The 17,834-nt window shown below is 38.7% G+C and overlaps 1 protein-coding gene across 1 annotated transcript in view; it reads left to right on the plus strand.

Annotated features, from left to right (window-relative positions):
* tmem132e (transmembrane protein 132E) overlaps positions 1 to 17,834 on the plus strand; it is a 270,213-nt gene that overhangs the window by 11,198 nt on the left and 241,181 nt on the right. The window contains exon 3 of the mRNA XM_077504355.1: positions 4,388 to 4,612. Coding sequence (XP_077360481.1) covers positions 4,546 to 4,612 — 67 coding nt within the window. The 5' untranslated portion in view covers positions 4,388 to 4,545. The remainder of the gene's footprint in view (positions 1 to 4,387; positions 4,613 to 17,834) is intronic.

Consider the following 17,834-nt stretch of genomic DNA (forward strand, 5'->3'; position numbering starts at 1 on the left):
TTACTTATGGAGGTGACTAATTGAGAAGATTGGTATTTTTATTTTATTTTTTATTTTTTTACACTGGAGAGTCCCACACTCAGGTATTTAATAAGGGCAAGGCATTTATTATAACTAGTAATTAGGACTTTATTTATTTTTTAACTGGTGTGTCTATTTAAGGTGTGGCTCTTATTAAGTGAAAATGTAGGAGATTAGTTCTGCTCTAACCGCAGAGATGAATTAGCAAGTGACTATTACAGGTAAGGCATTTAGTAGCAGTGGTAATTACCCACAACCCCTTTGCAGCTGTGTTAAATTGCCTGTTAATTCCTTCATGCTCAAATGAAAAACAAATGATGTACGACAGATGTCTGCATTATGTTCTTTTAAAAATAAAAAAAAAATAAAAAAAAATAAAAATTTTTTTGATGAGGCACGCTGAGAATGCGGCGAACGATTAAAAAATCCGAACGACTTAACGCGATGTTAATTGCGTGACTTGTGGGTAGCGCGACATGCCGGTGAGTCGGAAATCAGACGGAGAAGGGAAGAAAAAAACCCAAAAAAACAGATGCATTAACACCTCACACTGACGCGGCAGCTGTTAATTTCATTTCACGGAGTTCAATTTGCCCTTCATGCTATCAAGAGGAGGCTTTAAGGAGACACTATTACCGTAGTTTGCCAGTTTCAGCCTAAAATTATATATATATTTTTTTTAATAATTAATGGCATATTTTCCCTAAAACATTTTTAGTCCTCTTATTTTGAATATAAAATGTGTATGTCATATGTGTGGTGCTGTGTTTATGTTAACCTTTTTTTGCTGTGGAGTTGTTATGGAAATAAGTTTCGTCAGCTCACATCGCTGATGCTACAAGCATTTTAATTCCTGTAATTAAAACGTCATTTCATTTTATTTTTATTAAATAGACAACTTTGTCGATGTTCACTAAAATAATCTTACATTTATAAATAAAAATGAAAAATAAAACTAATCCTTTAGTAATTATAGTTGAATTAAATTAAATCACAATTAAATTGTTTTAAAATGAGCCTCAAAGCAGTGAAGTCTTTCAGGCTGTATCTTAAAAATGATATGAAATATAAAATGCCATTTTCTATATCAAAATGTGCAACTGCATTATACACTCGCAAATATCCAGTGGCATTGCTGTGAGGTCATCCCCACCCAGCTCAGTTTTTGTTGTTGTTGTTGTGTAAGTAATATTCATAATCATAACAACAATGGGGTGTGTTTGTCTGCAGCAGGGTGATGATGCAGCCCTTGTCACAATGCCGAGTGAGTTATGGGGACGTTACTCCTGGCTCATTGTCCTTGTCATGCACAACACGGGGGAATTCTCACTTCATTTTTTTTTTTTTTTTTTTTTTAATGAGATAAAACACATCTCCAAATTAAGAAAATTTAAATTGAAAACAAAAATTAATTGGCAAAAAGTCATGCTACTTTGTTGACCGAATACCGATTTTATTTATTTAATTATTTATTTTTACAAATGTTAGATTTTAGTTATGTTATCGACGTTATCAACAATTGTTTCATCCCCATTGAAAAATTTGCATAGTCGTGGGGCCATATGATTCCGATTATTTATTTATTTAGATATTTATTTTAGACTGTGAAATTGCTTATTCCTTTTTTTAATGAAGAAAACTGTTTTGCACGTTGAAAAATGTAACCTTTTTTTTTTTTAAATCTTCAAAATTTGCAAGTTTTCCATTTTTATCTGAAAAAATCATACCATGTCTGAAAAATCAGAAAAAAATATTATTGAAAATTCTTTTTCATCTTTTTTTTTTTTTTTCCCCCTTAAACAAAATGTAACTGTTGCCTTATTGGGTGTGTAAAAGTCAAGGTTTTTTTTTGTTTTGTTTTTGTTAAGAAAAAATTGACTCAAATTGATTTTTTTTCTTTATTAGGTACGAATCCTACTTTATTGGTTTTAAAAATTATAACGATTGAAGATTTTAGACGTTGACATTGTTATCAAAGCATAAAAATAATAATTGTGGTTGGACCTGTGAAATTCAAACAATAAAAATGTAAGATTGGGAACATTGTGAACATTTCTGGTTGAAATTTCAACTCTCAAATGTCAAAGGCAACCCGGCAATCGTTAAAGTTAAGCCTGCGTGTTTTAGTGGCATTTTATGATGCAATTAACTTATTTTTGCACTTGTAAATCACAACTGGATAGCCATTAGCCTGACTGTTAACCTCTTTAATCGCAGTCGTTTGACTCCAAATCAAAAAGTAAAATGAAAAAAGTAACTAATAACATTAGTAATACAGGAGTGCAATGCGTCCATTAATAAACGCATTAGTGGCATGGCTCCATGAAATCATCAATGCTCCTTTCATCAATAACGTTCACCATCTTCATTCAATAAAGGACAATCAGAGTAGCTGGCTCTTCTGCACCACTCTCGAGATTAATTTTTTTTTTTTCTTTTATGGTAGAGGGTCTCATAAGGCGTTAGTCCGCAAGTTCACCGGGCCTAATATGGGCAATTCCGGAAACTACGCTTCCGGTTTATAAATTAAGAGCATATCTCTTAACCAAGAGCAAGTGTTTTGAAATACAACTCTCAACTGTAGCACCTTCACAATTGTTGCAGCTGGAACAGAACAAGGTATAAAATGATAGCAATAAAGTGATTCAAAGTTTCCTTTCACCAGTGGCACTCACGTGAGTAAAGTTCAAGACTTTCCCAAATATTTTGGATTAATATAGTGTAATTCTATTAGATTACTGTATTAGCTGATCAATAGCGAAATTAATGCCTAGTATTGGTCATTAAAGGCACAGTGTGAGTTTTAAAAATGGGTAACATTAGAAAATAAACAGTTTAATGCCATTATAAGAAAAAATTGGCTCATGATTACATTTATTTATTTATTCAGATAATGATCAAGTACATTATTAGAAATAAGGTCCAGCACTCTAATCAAACTTAAAATAAACCAATTATTCAATTTTACCTAAGCTTTGGTTCAATTAAAAGCTCTGATATGATTGGGACATAACCACAAGCATCTAACATCCCCACGTGATTGGTTTTTAAGAACAAATGGTGTTATACAGAAATATAGTCACTTTTTTTTTAAATGATAAAGGTGGCTTAATAATGATAATTTTACAAGACTATAGTAGTTGTACAGTATTTAAATGTACCTGTTTAAACATGACTTCTCTTGTAAATCTATTCTCATATTAGTACTTTGTATTTGACAAAATATTGTTTTCTTGGAAAAAACAAAACATTTCTCTACTTTTTTTCTTCTTAAAAATAGACAACTTTTTTTTAAATTTTTTTATTTCTATAGTCTTTATGAATTCACATACTGTAGTAGTTATTTGGCATCAGGAAAGTAAACGCTTTGATCGACTCGGGTTCTGATGACTGTTTTATTGACTAGGGCCTCGTGAGTTCTCTTAAGTGTCTTACGTTTTTACAATTTATTCTCCTCTGTGAGAGTCCATAACGTCACATTCATACTTTTACATCATTGCATGAATTATAAAACTTGTAACTTAGAATTCAGCTATAAAGCAAGAAAAGCATAATTTAGACAGTTTTGTAGCATTTTAGTGCTAAAGAACTAGGTTGAATTAATTTGAGGAGCTTCATTGAGCAAAATTTCTGCCTCCTGGCGTTCGGTGAGGGACGAATTCGAAACCTATTTCCCAATATCGGACCATGCTTTTATTTTGACAGCGGCAAACGGAAGCCCGCCGTATAAGAAAATGACCGCCCTGACGACTCGAAACCAGCGTTCTTGTCAGTAAGGTGAGCACGTTCACTTTGAACGCACTTCAAGAGGCGGAACCGGCGAACCCCCGGCTCCTCTCCGTTAAAACAGCCCGGCCAGACGACCACCAGTCCGGGTGTCCATGAGTTCAGAAGACGGCGCTCGTTCCATGAAACAACCGCGGAGAGTTGGTGGGACTCCGGTGACCGCGACGATGCTCCGCGCCGCTCGCCTCCAAAGCCCCAAAGTAAAACGGGAATAAACGGAGAAAAAAACTCGCCGGACTTTACTCGGTTCTTTTAATTAACCCCACCGGACAACGAGCCACACCGGGAGAGCCGAGCGAGCCTCTAAGTCGGTCGTGACCACCTGCCAGGTTTCTTTTCCTCCCAAAATGCACTTGCAGTCCCGCGTCCGTCCTCGGAAGAAACACGGGAAGTGTGAGTGACAGGTCGGCCACGGTGGTGCGGATTCACCGGGTGTTCCTTCACCCTCAAGGAACTATTTTTACTCACATTTCCCCACAATTTCAACCCCTTTAATTTCACCAAACCTATTTTCAGCGTGGAAGACGACATTTTCTGCGTGATTTATGAATTTTGGGGTGTCTCTTCGGAACTTCCACAGGGGAGGCGCGAACGCTCTCTTTTGGCCGGGAGAGGACGCGCATCGGCGGGGCTCCGGCTGGTGAAGCCCCGCGGTCAGGGAACCATCCATCCATCTATTCATCTGGCAGAGATCAACTCATTCTGGGATTAAAACATCCACCTGCTGGGAATTCTACCATGTCAGGTGCACGGGATTGCACACGGACGTTCCTCATCTTCATGGTGTTGGAGGTGCTTTCATGTGGTGAGTAGCCCCCCCCCCCCCCCCCCCCCCCTGCACTTCCTTCCAGTGGGGATCACAATTGTGTTGCATAGAGGAGTGATAGTGCCAAATTTGTGCAACTGCAGAGGTAGCTGCCGCTGCTCTGATTGGTCACTCTGGGATATGGACACATTGCATATGCTGTAACATCTTTTTTTTTTTATCATATGGGGAAACTATTCAATGACACAAAGCAAATATAGCGGGCAAACAAATAAAAACACGGTCTGCGTTATGTCACAACTGTATCATTGTAACAAGATCCATGTTTTGATTTATTCACCGTGTCTTGGACCCTCTTATACAAGAGATAATCCTTGTAGTCTGTCCCACATACACCGGTGGATGCACAAAGATGATCTTTCAGTGTCAATTGAGGGGAAAAAAAAAAAAATCCTTACTCGTGCTGGGGCAGAGAAAACAAACGGTGTGGCTTTTCGGCATTAGTTGAAAGAAAGGACAATAGGTCTTGAATGAAGGTATCGTGTATGAGGATTTGCCGAGGTAAAAGGTATCAATGTTTTAAAAAAAGGGGTGCAGGTATATGGTGGGTAAGGTAGCAAGATGGGTAAGATTGGTCTTGTCATGAGGAATGGAAATGGAATCGACATTGGTACAGGTAAGACATACAGTTGACATGTCAAGACTGGTATAGGTTTTGACAGATGTCAAGATTGGTATTAACCTGCCAATAGCCTCTCCACAGTAATTTTGTTGTGAAAAGGCGGGACATTCTGTACAATAATTCGAGCTGATTGGACGATGCGACATTCTACAACACATTTGTTTTAACCAATCACGGCCACAGGTGAACATTTAGTGTTCGTTCTTGTCGAAGGGGAGAAAAGCATGAGCATCTTACCAGCCAGAAATGCATGAAGCACCTCTCGCTGTTCAACATTCAACAAGGAAATGGTGAGTAATTCTGCGATAACAGAATTAATTGAAGCGTCCATTCGTCCAGGTTGGGTTTGTTTGTTTGCCCCTGCGTCGGCGCTGGCTTCCTGGTTTCGTCACAGTTGCATATCCTGCCCCCAAACACAATGTCGCTCTGTGATTGGTCCGAACCAACAGTGGTTCGGGAACGGCTGTTATCTGTGGGAACGGTACAAGATGTATTCTCCGGAGTTTGTGAACTCACAAATACCGTGAGAATTCATTTTGAGAGAGCAAGGTTAAATTGGTATAGGTGTCAAGAATATATTATTTTGTTGAACAGAGGGGATCTAGTTTAATGCTTTAGCATCAAAGTTCCTGTTAAAATAAACCTATGAATAAGCTAAGTAGCTACATTGACACATTGTCTATTTAATTAAGATGTCTTGTCTCTAAATAACAGTGCATTGTAAAGCAATGTTCATAATAGAAGAAATCAAATGGCCATATATGAGAGTAATTTCCTAAAATGCTAAAACATGTCAAAGGTTTGAACAAATCGTAGAGCAGCATCTCGGACACGTGTGTACAAGGTACAAGGATGGGACGTTGACTGAGGTACAGAGACGGGATAATTGGGCCTCCCAGCAGAAAGACACGGTTCCTTGATAAAAACTCAAGACTTGGACCCAGACGCAGAGCTGTAGGCTTAAATTTGTGTGTCTTTGACTCTGTACAGTGAACTGGCTCGGGTACAGTGACTGTATACCTGGACTCTGGCAGAGTGATGGGAGAGACATGATCCTTTGTAAACCCTGTTGACTTTGAGTCAGCCACAGAGATGTGACTTTAACTTGATACTAACCCCGGGTTTTCACTGGATGCTGTTGCGGTGCGGTTGCGGTGCGGTGCGTCTTGACTGCGTGCTCCGGACGGGTCAATTTTTTTGTCAATCCACACCGGCTCCGCACAGCTGCGGTCCGGCAGCTCCGTCGCCGCCCACTTCCCAACGTGTCTCGCGGGACCGCGCGCGCGCGCGCGCGCGATCATGTGGCATTTCACAACGAGAGGTGGACTTCTTTTGATTTAACATTTTCTTCTTCTTCTGCTATGAGATAACATGCAGCATCCTTTTTTTGGTTGTCCTTGTAAAGTATATTAATAACGAGAGTCGGGTCAGTGCGGGTCCACTCTTTATTTCTGTCTTCCGCGTCCGGCTGCCGCTCAGTACGGCAAGCGAGACGGGCACAACAAGCAATCGCGAACATCAAACTCACAATACATTACAGTCCTTATAAAAAGGATGTGCCGTGTCATATATTATTTTGTGGTTTTCCACCTCCAATATAAACCTCTCCTCGTCCATGTTCGCTGGTGTCTAAACCGTGAATGAGCACATGGCCCGGCGACGCCCACGTCACGTTTTGCTGAAAAACTTGCGAAATAGGAGCTGGCGAGTGTTTTATTCTGAAAGCTAACCGGAAATTTATTTTGAAACTGCCTCGGTCTTCCTGTCCCGCTCGATGTGTTTTGTGCTAGCTTGCCATTTGCCGGAGGCCTACCGCTGCGGCGTCCGGCAAAAATAGAAAATAGGCTATCCTTGCGGAAGGCCTGCGGCGTGCCGCAAGCCTTCCGCAAGGATAGCCTATAGCTGTCGACACGCAACGCACCCGCAAGCGGTGTAAACTGCACCATTCGAATGAATGGAATCTAATTGCTTGCGTCGCCGGACCGCACCGCAACCGCACCGCAACCGCATCCAGTGAAAACCCGGGGTAAGACTGTACACCTGGACTCTGGCACAGGGACTGGAGTTTGACTCCAGCAGAAAGACATGATCCTTGGTAAACCCTGTTGACTTGTAATCAGGCACAGGGATATGATTTTGACTTGGATACTAAGATTGGACACCTAGACACTGGCACAGGAACTGGACTTTGGCTCCAGCAGCGAGACATGATGCCCTGGTAAATAAACCCTGTTGACTTGGAGTTAGGTGCAGGGATGTGACTTTGGTTACTAAGACTGCACACTGGCACAGCGATTGCAGTTGAAGATTAATGAATACATCTCTGCTAATTTTCATTGGCTAATGTATGTCCTTTCACATTTTACGTTAGCATTAAGCTAGCAGACATATCTTGAGGTTTGGTTCAACATTTTGGTGTTTAAATTCACGTTTCATGTCAATTTTACAATACATTTCCCCTAGTTTGACGAATGGCTTGAGGCAACCACGTCAGACGTACTTTGTTACAAAAGAAACCATTTTGATTGAAAGAAATCTAACACCTGTTTGCAGTGTTTCTTTATGTCACGTCGCCAACTAACAACCTGGCATGCACATTACAGCTTTTTTTATTTTAATTTTATTTTTTTTAAAGTTAATTTTCTTGAGGGCCGGGAGGGAACCCTACCGGCGGCACGACCGCAGTTTTAGCACCTGAGCCTCCGCGGCTCCTCTGCCTTGTCGCCTCTCCCCGTATAATTGGCTGCATAATGCAGTTTGCGCTTAGTGTATCGGCTGCGCAGTGTGCTCCCATTCAGGCATGGCTTCACAATCGCCTCTCTGTCTTACTCATTTTCTTGCCTCAATTTCATTACCGCACAAAGAAACGCCTACGTGCGCACAAAAAAAACAAAACACTATCCTCAACAGCCTGTCTTGCTGCCTACACACTAACACACACACATACACACACACACACACACACACACGCTGATCAGGCCATCGTGGTCAGTGTCGTTAGCGCCACCTTTCTGGACAACCGCGCCGCCGCTGTCAGGAACAATCGCAGTCAAGGTTTTGGCTCGAGTGCCTCCCGAGTTTCTTCCGCCTCAAAGCTTGTTGCGCACAAGTGCTAATTTACGGCGTAAGAACGGTCGATAAAGGTGGATAATACAAATTGGGTTGGAAAAACCACAGGAACTTTCAAAGATGGAAATTTTGTATGGGAAATTGGGAATGTTTGAGAATTGATTCAATAATTTAAAAAAATATGTAAAATGAGTCTTTGATTTCCTGCATGAAAAGGTTGCAAGAGATGACTTTGTAACTTCAGTGCTAGATGTTTACTGTATATTCCACGCAATCCTGATGGACCACAATTTTGGGAAGTCTGTTTTCAGGAGCTACTTTTCTCCCCACCAGGGTGCGCTACTGAGGGACTTTTAGGGTGACGGTCATCAGGACCGACAAGTCCCTCATGTCTGCTGCACGACTGAGCCAGACATGAAATCGTGCTTGATTTTCATCAGCATTGAAAAGACGCTTTTGTTAACAACTTAGATTAAGTGTGCTCGGCGAGACATCCAAGCCAATGCTACGGGGAGCATTGAAAGGATGACATTTTTTTCTGGCCACAAGTCAATTGAGCCCATTTTGAAGAATCGTGCAAGAGTATGTCATGTTTTGGCCCCAAGGTGATGCGTTAATATAGTCAATTTAGCGGCTTGAATATAGCCTGCACACTAAGTTCAACCTCTCAAGATCTGTGATGAGGCCCAGTAAATAAAGCATGCGTTGTGGTTCTTAGACTCTTCAGTCTACAGCTTACGTTGGTTTGACGTTTTTGTTGTACTGATACCTTACGAGCAGATACAAAACATTATATGCACCAAGGCTGTCCTGCCTTTCCTCTCGCAAGCTAATTAGCGCTCCCTCGAGTTGGCGTTGATACCTTACCATTTTTGATTACATGACAAAAACTCTCCACACACAAAATCCTTTCCTCTTTTATTAAGTTATTACTTGCACGGAGAAAAAATAAATCATTACGTCACGTTACGTTTAGAGCTAGCTAACGTTGGCTCAACTGCTATGCTATCAATCAAATTCTTGTAGCTTTGCTAACATTGTGAATTGAGTAACATTTCTTAAATTAGCTTAGTATAACTCTTATCCAAACCATGTCTCATGACACATGACCACTTATTCTGAACAAGCAGTTTGTTCTTCTTTGCTCAAGTTGATGTTGACGCTTTGTTTTGATAGGCACGATTGTGCAATCAGTCCTTTCTTTCAGACGGGTGGCCCTTTCAAGGACAATTGTCATCTTCATCCCTTTTTTTTTTTCTTTTTTCCCTGGGTTGTGTCACCGATTGAATGGCCGTATGTCTAATTGTGCCGTTCCCGTGTCGCGGCATGTCCCATACATCAGCGCATTAAATAAGTTATCACTCCTGGCACACGTGTGGAAAAGGTTAAACTGAAGGTGGCCCCCTTTTTAATTTCTCCAAGCGTCCCGGGCGGAATACAAATTTGAACAGAGCCGACGCCGCTTGACATTTTGTCCATGAAGACGTTGGGAACGCACACGAGCAGCCTTGCAATTTAGTTGTCTGGAATCGCGGCTGCCTGTTGAGGCTCTTTTGGAATTAAGAATTTAAATTCCTTAGTAGGAGTTTAAGTATTGGTTTGGCGTTAGCCATTACGTTGTGAAGCGGCCATCTTGCGCTAACTGCCTGTTCCTTTTTGGGCATTGGTCCTTGACACTTTTTCTTGAATACTGTTGGTAATGATAGACATGTCCTCCCAGTTTCACATTGATTGACTAAACTGGTGTTTGGGGGCTGATTTAATGCCCCCCCCCAAAAAAAATTTTGCCCCAAAATGGCTGTTTTAAACTAAAATGGCTTCCTGTTTAGGGCGGGGTTCCTTGAGACTTTTTTTTTTGTACATCCAGCCAATTTCACCCAGAATGCTGGGCTTTTTTTTTTTCTTTTCTTTTTTTTTTTTTTTTTTAAATTTTATGTATTTTTTTTTTAAATTAACTTTACAAATATGGAATATCCCCCAGAATGGCTGCTTAAAACCAAAATGGCTAACTTCCTGTTCAATTTATATCATGGTTTTGTGAGCGACTGTCAGATAAGTTAAAAAAAAAATAAAAATAAATCACTATACACTTTGTCTTTTTTTCAATAGGACAATAGTGGGATATAAAAATGAAATCGCTCACAAAGAGCATGGAGTAGATGCTCATACTCCTGTTGTCAATCAATAGGCAACACCTCTTGAAGGCACTTCAGCTCATGAATGAACTTATAAGAGGGCTTTTTTTTCTGTATATAAAAAAAACAAAACTTAACAAATAACAGTTAATTTCTATTTTTGGTGTCTATATTATATTAACAGCATTTCAGTTCATTTAAATGGGGCAAACTGATTACACTAATCTTGAAAATTGGTCAATTTGACTCACAACTGAACGGGAGCGCAACACTAAACAACCTGTTTTCCAGTAGCTGGTAGCTTTGCCATTCAGATTAAGACGACACAAATTGCAGTCATGAGCCTTGTCACTGAAAATTAAGAAAAAGATAGTGGACAAATGTCACGCTGAACTCCGGTACGAGATGTAAAATTATCTGATGCCGCTAGCAAATGTCACAGGGAAAAAAAAAATCTTTTCCCCTGAAGCTATAGCTTGCGAGCTAAATATATATTTAAAAAAACAAGAACTCATGCTTTGCCAGCGGGAACACACAGAAGTGACAGGTAATGACAACAAACATGTCAGAAATCCTGTGCGGCATCACAAGAACAAGAGGTTTATTTTGGCGAGGTTGTCGCATATGATAATGATGGGCTGTATTCCGTGACGGGGAAAAAAAAAATCTTCTTCGATTGTCCAAAATGTACGACTGACCAAATCTCAGCATAAGCGTTTAAGTGCCAGATCCGTCGCACCAGCATCTACTGAAACTCAACAGAAATAGCCTCTCCCTCCCACAGCCCCTTGAATCAGTTGGTGCTGGTGTCTGTGGTTCTCACTTTGCTCTATCTATCCTTCCCTCCTTCCTCTCTTTAGTTTTTCCTCTGGTCACTTGAGATCTTAATTTATTAGAAGTATGAGGTTTCTGGGGTTGGCATAAGACTCTGGTTTTGTAACCACGCAGGAGGGGTCTTGTTGGTGCTGGACTTCACTTTGATGGATTGGATGTACTGGCTTCTATGGATCTCACTCTGCCTCATCGATCCTTCCCTCCTTCCTCTCTTTAGTTTTTCCTCTGGGCTCTTGAGATCTCGCAAAATTTGCTGGAATTTAGAGGCTTCCGGGGTTGGCATAAGACTTTGATTTTGTAATCATGGGGAAGGCAGGAAGTGTTTGGTCGGTGCTGGATTTCACTTTGATTTACCTTTCTTTTCTCTTTATTTCTTTTTTTTTTCTGACCTTTTCTCTGGTCTCCTGACCATTTAAACCTCACGACTCTGGCAAGATTCTGAAGTACCTGGTTAAGGCGAAGGGTAATGGGATATTTATAAGGTTTTAGGTGAATGAATGAGTATAAATTTATACGTATTTGCACGCACGCAAACGCACGCAAACGCACGCACGCAAACGCACGCACACATACACACAAAAAAAAAAAAAAAAAAAAAAAAATGTACGACTGACCAAATCTCAGCATAAGCGTTTAAGTGCATTTAGGTTTGGTGACGTGTCCGCTGCATGCGCCACGTGCATGCCATGCGTGTCATTTCGCAAACTTTTTGTAATGAAATGTAAATAATATTTATATTCTCATGTTTGAATTTTAAAGTAATACATTTGTAATCATTTAAAAAAAAACTGCTATTCACAATTATTAATAAAAAAAATCTTATGAATTATACATTAATAACATTACTAATTAACGAATTAACCAGTAATTTTTTTAAACGATTTATATGTAAAATTAACTGGTTTGCTCCTATTAAATTTTATTTATTTAATATTTATGTATTATTATTATTTATTTATGTATTCATTTATTTATTTAATTTATATATTTATTTTAAATGAAAACCATTTATCAACATTCATAATTTTACTTTTTTTTTTTTTTTAAAGAATTGCGCTATTTTCAATAACTCACTATTTAATGAAATCTTATTTAAATCAATATCAAAACGTTATTTAAAACATTTTTCCATACGATAAATAAGCTAATTACTGAATTTAAAAATAAATGTAAAATTATTTACATTATTTATTTCAATTTGCTTAATTTTCTAATAAATGTTTTACATTTTTAGTTACGATAAATTTACAATAGGTAATTATGTTATTGACATTTTTTAATACATGCAAGTAAAATTGTTCAGTTAACACATTTTTTTTTCTCATTTACTCCAAATTATTTAACCAATTATTTAATGTGGTAAAAACATATCAAAGAAACAAAAATTAGTAGGTAAATACATTTTAATTAACCAAGTTCAAGAAAAAAAAAAAGTCTGTGTTAATGCAAACAATATTAGTCTTCTTGACAATGTACTGTAAATGCTCAGTGAGCTGGATTAAAGTCATCCATACCCTAGTTGTCATGACAATGACAGAAAAGGCATGTGATTAAACCACCCCCTCAAAACGGACTAATTTCAGCATGCGGTATTTTAATGAAAAGGTTTGAAAAAAATCAGCAACAAAAACAAACGACACACGTTTCCTTTAAATGGGCGACTGATGTATCTGAACAATATTTAATAGCAAATAAAGACTTAGCATATACTTTGAAATGTATTTTATTCTTTACTGGCTTGCAGGCTACTACCCACCACCACCGCCAAAGAATAAAAAACATCAGTAAATTAAATGCCTAAAGCCAGCCTTAAGCGGGTGGGCGGATGTAAAGTATTTTTCGCATAATGAGGCAGGCCGCAGTAGAACACTGCAAACCTCAAAGCATCTCAATCGGCAAGCGTCTCAAGCTAAAATTAAATATCCATTTACAAAATTGGTGCTACGCTCAGAGGTGTTCATTTTAAACGTGTTGTGCTTTAACCTCTTTTTTTATTTTATTTTTTATTTTTATTGTATTTTTTATTTTTTATTTTTTTGTCGTTGGGGACCAAACAACACAAACGTCGTCGTGAAAGTAATTAGCGACGGATAGCGCTGCATCGCGAGGGCGCTTTCATCCATATCGGCTGCGTAAAAGCTACGCCGCGCTTGACCTTCGCTCCTTTGTGAGGAGGCGAACGGTCAAGGGGGAAAGAAAAGGCAGGATTTTTCTTTGAAGTTAAACGCTCAAAGGCAGTGGTTCAGAAAATCCTTAGCTCTCCGAGTGTGATGTTAAGACATTAATTAGCATAGTAGCATTCATCAAAAATGAGGCATAGAGTTTGTTCCACAAAAGTAAAATTACTAATCTTTCACACTGCACTTACATTTAGGAAAGTAAAAAGTTCCCCAAAATGGCAGCCATTTTGGAGCATTTTTGTCTTATGATGAAATAAACACTGGACCGACCAAAAGAAAGAGGAGGCTCTATACTAACAGGAGACAGTTACTCCATACATTTTATTTGAATTTTGCTACCCTATCGGCTTACATTTTTTTTTTTTAAGCACGTATCACATGACCATGACGAGTGGTTTGACTTCATTAACTGAGGCATGGGCAATTGAGAAAAGCAGTTGTTTTGCTATAATACAGGACAATCAAAATGGTTTCATTGTCAAAATGACGTTCACGGTATCCCAAAATGGGTGCCATGTCAACATATTTAGGTCATTCAAACCCAAAATCATGTAAACACGTTTTTTTAACACTATGTCGTTCACTCCCAGAACTCCCACGTAATTACCCGGTTTTTTTTTTTTCATGTTTTTTAATGTTTTTTTATGCAAGAGCATAAAGAAGGCTTTGATGCAGCTTCTGACATGAAGAGGTGGCTTAAAGCAATGGTAGTTATTCCTAAACAGGCCATCCAGTGGCAGCAGAGTAGAAGAGATCAGCCAGGGCCATGTTGCAACAAGCTCTTTTTTTTTTTTAATCTGTTTTCACCAGGAATGTGAATATTGATCAAACTTTGTTATATTCTAATACTAATTGCTGCAAAATGGAAACCGATACAAATATACTTTTTTTTTTCTGATGAACGAAGAGACTCTAATCTTTCTTTTGGTAGGGTCCATGATGCTTTTATAGCAGTAGGACACAATGTTCTGTGGCCTTTACAAAATCAGTCAAAATCCAGTAAAATGCCGGGAGCAAAGAGGGTTGCTTCAGTGAAAATGGCTGTCAGTGAATGAGTTAATCAACTATAATGAACATTATTTTCAGGACAAAACACAACCTAGCCTTGCATAATGCTTCAAACGGACACAAGTTACTCATGTCTCGGAAAAGGTGGTCGTCCTTTTAGCCTTCCTGAAGGCTTGGCTGGGATGTCTCGCACAGCACACTTAATCTAAGTGCCCGATAGAAGCTTCTTTTCTCTGCTAATGAAAGACACCTCCCTTTTAGAATTCAATACAGAAACTAGGGAACAAATGGTGACCATCTCATTGAAGTCTCTCAAGGAAAAAAAAACAAGCCTCCAAGGCCGGTTTACTGATGTCTAATACACTACGAATTAGCCCATTGAATGAGGGCTGTTTTCTTGTACTCCTACCAAGGAATTTGTTCAATTGAGACGCGAATGAAAATTGGAAAAAATTAGCCCCTGGCACCAGTTTCACTCATCAGTGCCAAATTGCCTGGACATGTCTGTTATAATGGCAGACATGAAAAAAGGTCTCCAGGATCCCAACAAGAAGTTGGCCATTTTGGTTTGAAATCATCCATTTTGAAGAACTAGGGAATTGATCCTGATGACCCCCAATCATGCACCATTAGCGAAATTCTACCATTGTGTCTAAAAGGACAAAAAACGGCTTTTTCTATTGAGAGTTTGACGAACGTATCCACCTGTTAACCTGCTGTCAGCAAGCTTTTGTTGAGTGTGCTTGAAACATGACACAATTTCTTTGCTGACATTTTGAGTGACAGGCCATTCCGTTTTATGCCCATTTCCTGTACGAACACACAGGCACATTTTGTCTGTTGTCTTGCACCGGAAGTTATATGACTTGAGACTTTTTTTTTTTTTTTTTTTTTTTTAAACAAACAGAATTTTAAATTTGTATCCAGATACTTTCTGTCAGTTCCGTTTGAAAGTCCAGAATTACATGTGAAATATAGACACACAGTATAGAGTTCTGGGAATGATGTTAGCATTTCCCTGCCAGGATGGAATTAAAAAGCTGCATGGCATGGAGGAGGGTGGAGAGGGGGGAGCATTTCCTCAGTCTGCCCATCGAGCAGGCCACTGACAGCTGATGGTCTGGCTGGAGTAAATGCTATGAATGGTCCTTGATGGACAGAAGCTTGTTCACGTGTCAATAAAAGAGGCTTAAGTTATAGCGGTAGTATCACCATGTAGAGAATAATACCAAAAACGGAAATGTGATACTTATTTCCTAACCATTCAAAACAAAAACTCTATTCACTAAAATGTGTGCCCTTGATAGACTTACTGTCATCTTTATTGGTGTTATGAAAAATGTCTTCTTCAATCACAAAAGAAGTTTGTTTCTACCTAATTCAATTTTTTATGAATCAGCAGTAGAACATGGCTTGATTTCACCCCAATCGTCTATTTTGGACAAAAAAAAAAACGCGGAAAACAAGCTTTTTGGGAAAAGATTTTATGCACAAAAGTGACTTAAAAGTGACTTTTATGCTGACATTTTTTTCGTTACTGACACCTCAAACATCTGAACAGTCCTTCTATAAAATACCAACAACAACAATGAAAATGTGCTTTTGATGGCAAAATAATGTATTTACAAATGATCAATAGTGTAACAATTTTACATTTGACACGGTCTTTGCACGCTATTTAGTAGTTTGTATGTGTACTTCTCTTATATCACTGTTTTGACTATTAAATTGAAATACCTTAATCTTTATGACCTTTGACCTTTTGTTCTGCATTGTTTTCTTTCTTACATCATCGCTTCGACTACTAAATTGAAATAATCTTTTATGACCTTTGACCTTATGTTCTGCATTGTTTTCATACACTGTGATCACATCCAAAATAATGCTGTCAATTGCTGGCCATAGTTTTTTTTAGTTTTTTTTTATTTTATTTATTTTTTTTACTTTTGCAGCATACTGATCAAACCAGAGCTGGCCAAGACACCTCTCTCTTTGTTAGGTTTTGTGTCGACAATTCACATCAACGGCGCTCAACGAGTTGACATGAATTTGCATGGAATTTTATGCTGGTGTATTTATACAATACTGTTAGAAATAATGATGTGGTGTTTGGTATACTGTAGTATTGATATTTTGGTCCCCAATTGAATATTGGTTGTCTTGTCGCTAACGTCTTCTTCTGCAAATTAGTTGAGCTTACACTGAACAGCGCCTCTGCTGGTTGCTTTCTCATCTTTACATGACATTTAGTCAAAGTTGCTGCAAAAAGGGAAACCGATAAGTTATGCAGCCGGGAGTTTGCCCATTTAAATTACATTTCAAGTCTTGCTTGTATTGATTTCAACATGCGGAAACAAAAGCCTCACAAATTAGGCCACCAAAAAAATCGACTGCACCCGACTCGCCCAACTTGCAGTGAGCGTGTTTTGTACAAAATGACAAAACCAGACCTCCCCTCCCCCCGTCCTTTTTTCGTCTTCTGGTCTCGTCATGTTTAATTCAAAGCGTCTTTCTTGTGTTGCCGACAATAGGGAACTTTTTCAAAGCCTCAAAGAAAACTGATGGGAAATGACACTGCATGGAAATTGAGTGTCGTTAACATTCGCTATGATTGGCTACAATTCAATTCAACAATAGCTTCCTATTCAGACTCAAGCTTTAATCTACTTGAAATAAATTACGACAACATTAGCAAGAACTTTAATCGACATTGATTAAATGCATCCAACAAATAAACCCATATCTGAACTTTAAACCTAACATCTCAAATCTACATGTAAACTTTACTTACCCTATACTGTACATATAGTGACATACTGTCCTCTCATTAAATTTACAAGCAGTTTTTTTTTTTTTTAAATGAAAAAAAAAAGTGCACACTCTCCTATCTCCTCACTTATGACCTTTTCCTGCACAATGCTTTGCATGATAATACGCCCTGCGGCGTTGTTGTTCTGTATTTTATTTCTTTATTTATTTTTTAATAGAATTATGCATGGAACGGCACACAGTCTCCGTGGCCGTGTCCTCACTCGTCCACAGTTGTTTTAAAAAACAAATATTCTGCAGGATCAAAACAATCCCGCGGCCACACTTGAGGGTCCACATTAAAATGTTGACTGCCAAAGTAACTTGGAACACTGCGGTCATTTTAAAAAGACTTCAAAAAAAAAAAAAAAAAAGAGTCATTCGCAGAAGAGATGCACAATGACAAAATTGACCCCAAAACATTTTTTCCCTGGAACATCCTGCTCCTGCCAACAGTCCATTGATTTCAGGATATCATCCAAAGTGTGTCAAACGGAAATTCATTTTGAAATCATTAATGCTAATTTACCAGAATCTGCTAAGCC

This window comes from Festucalex cinctus, chromosome 18, assembly GCF_051991245.1.
Source record: "Festucalex cinctus isolate MCC-2025b chromosome 18, RoL_Fcin_1.0, whole genome shotgun sequence".
NCBI lineage: Eukaryota > Metazoa > Chordata > Actinopteri > Syngnathiformes > Syngnathidae > Festucalex > Festucalex cinctus.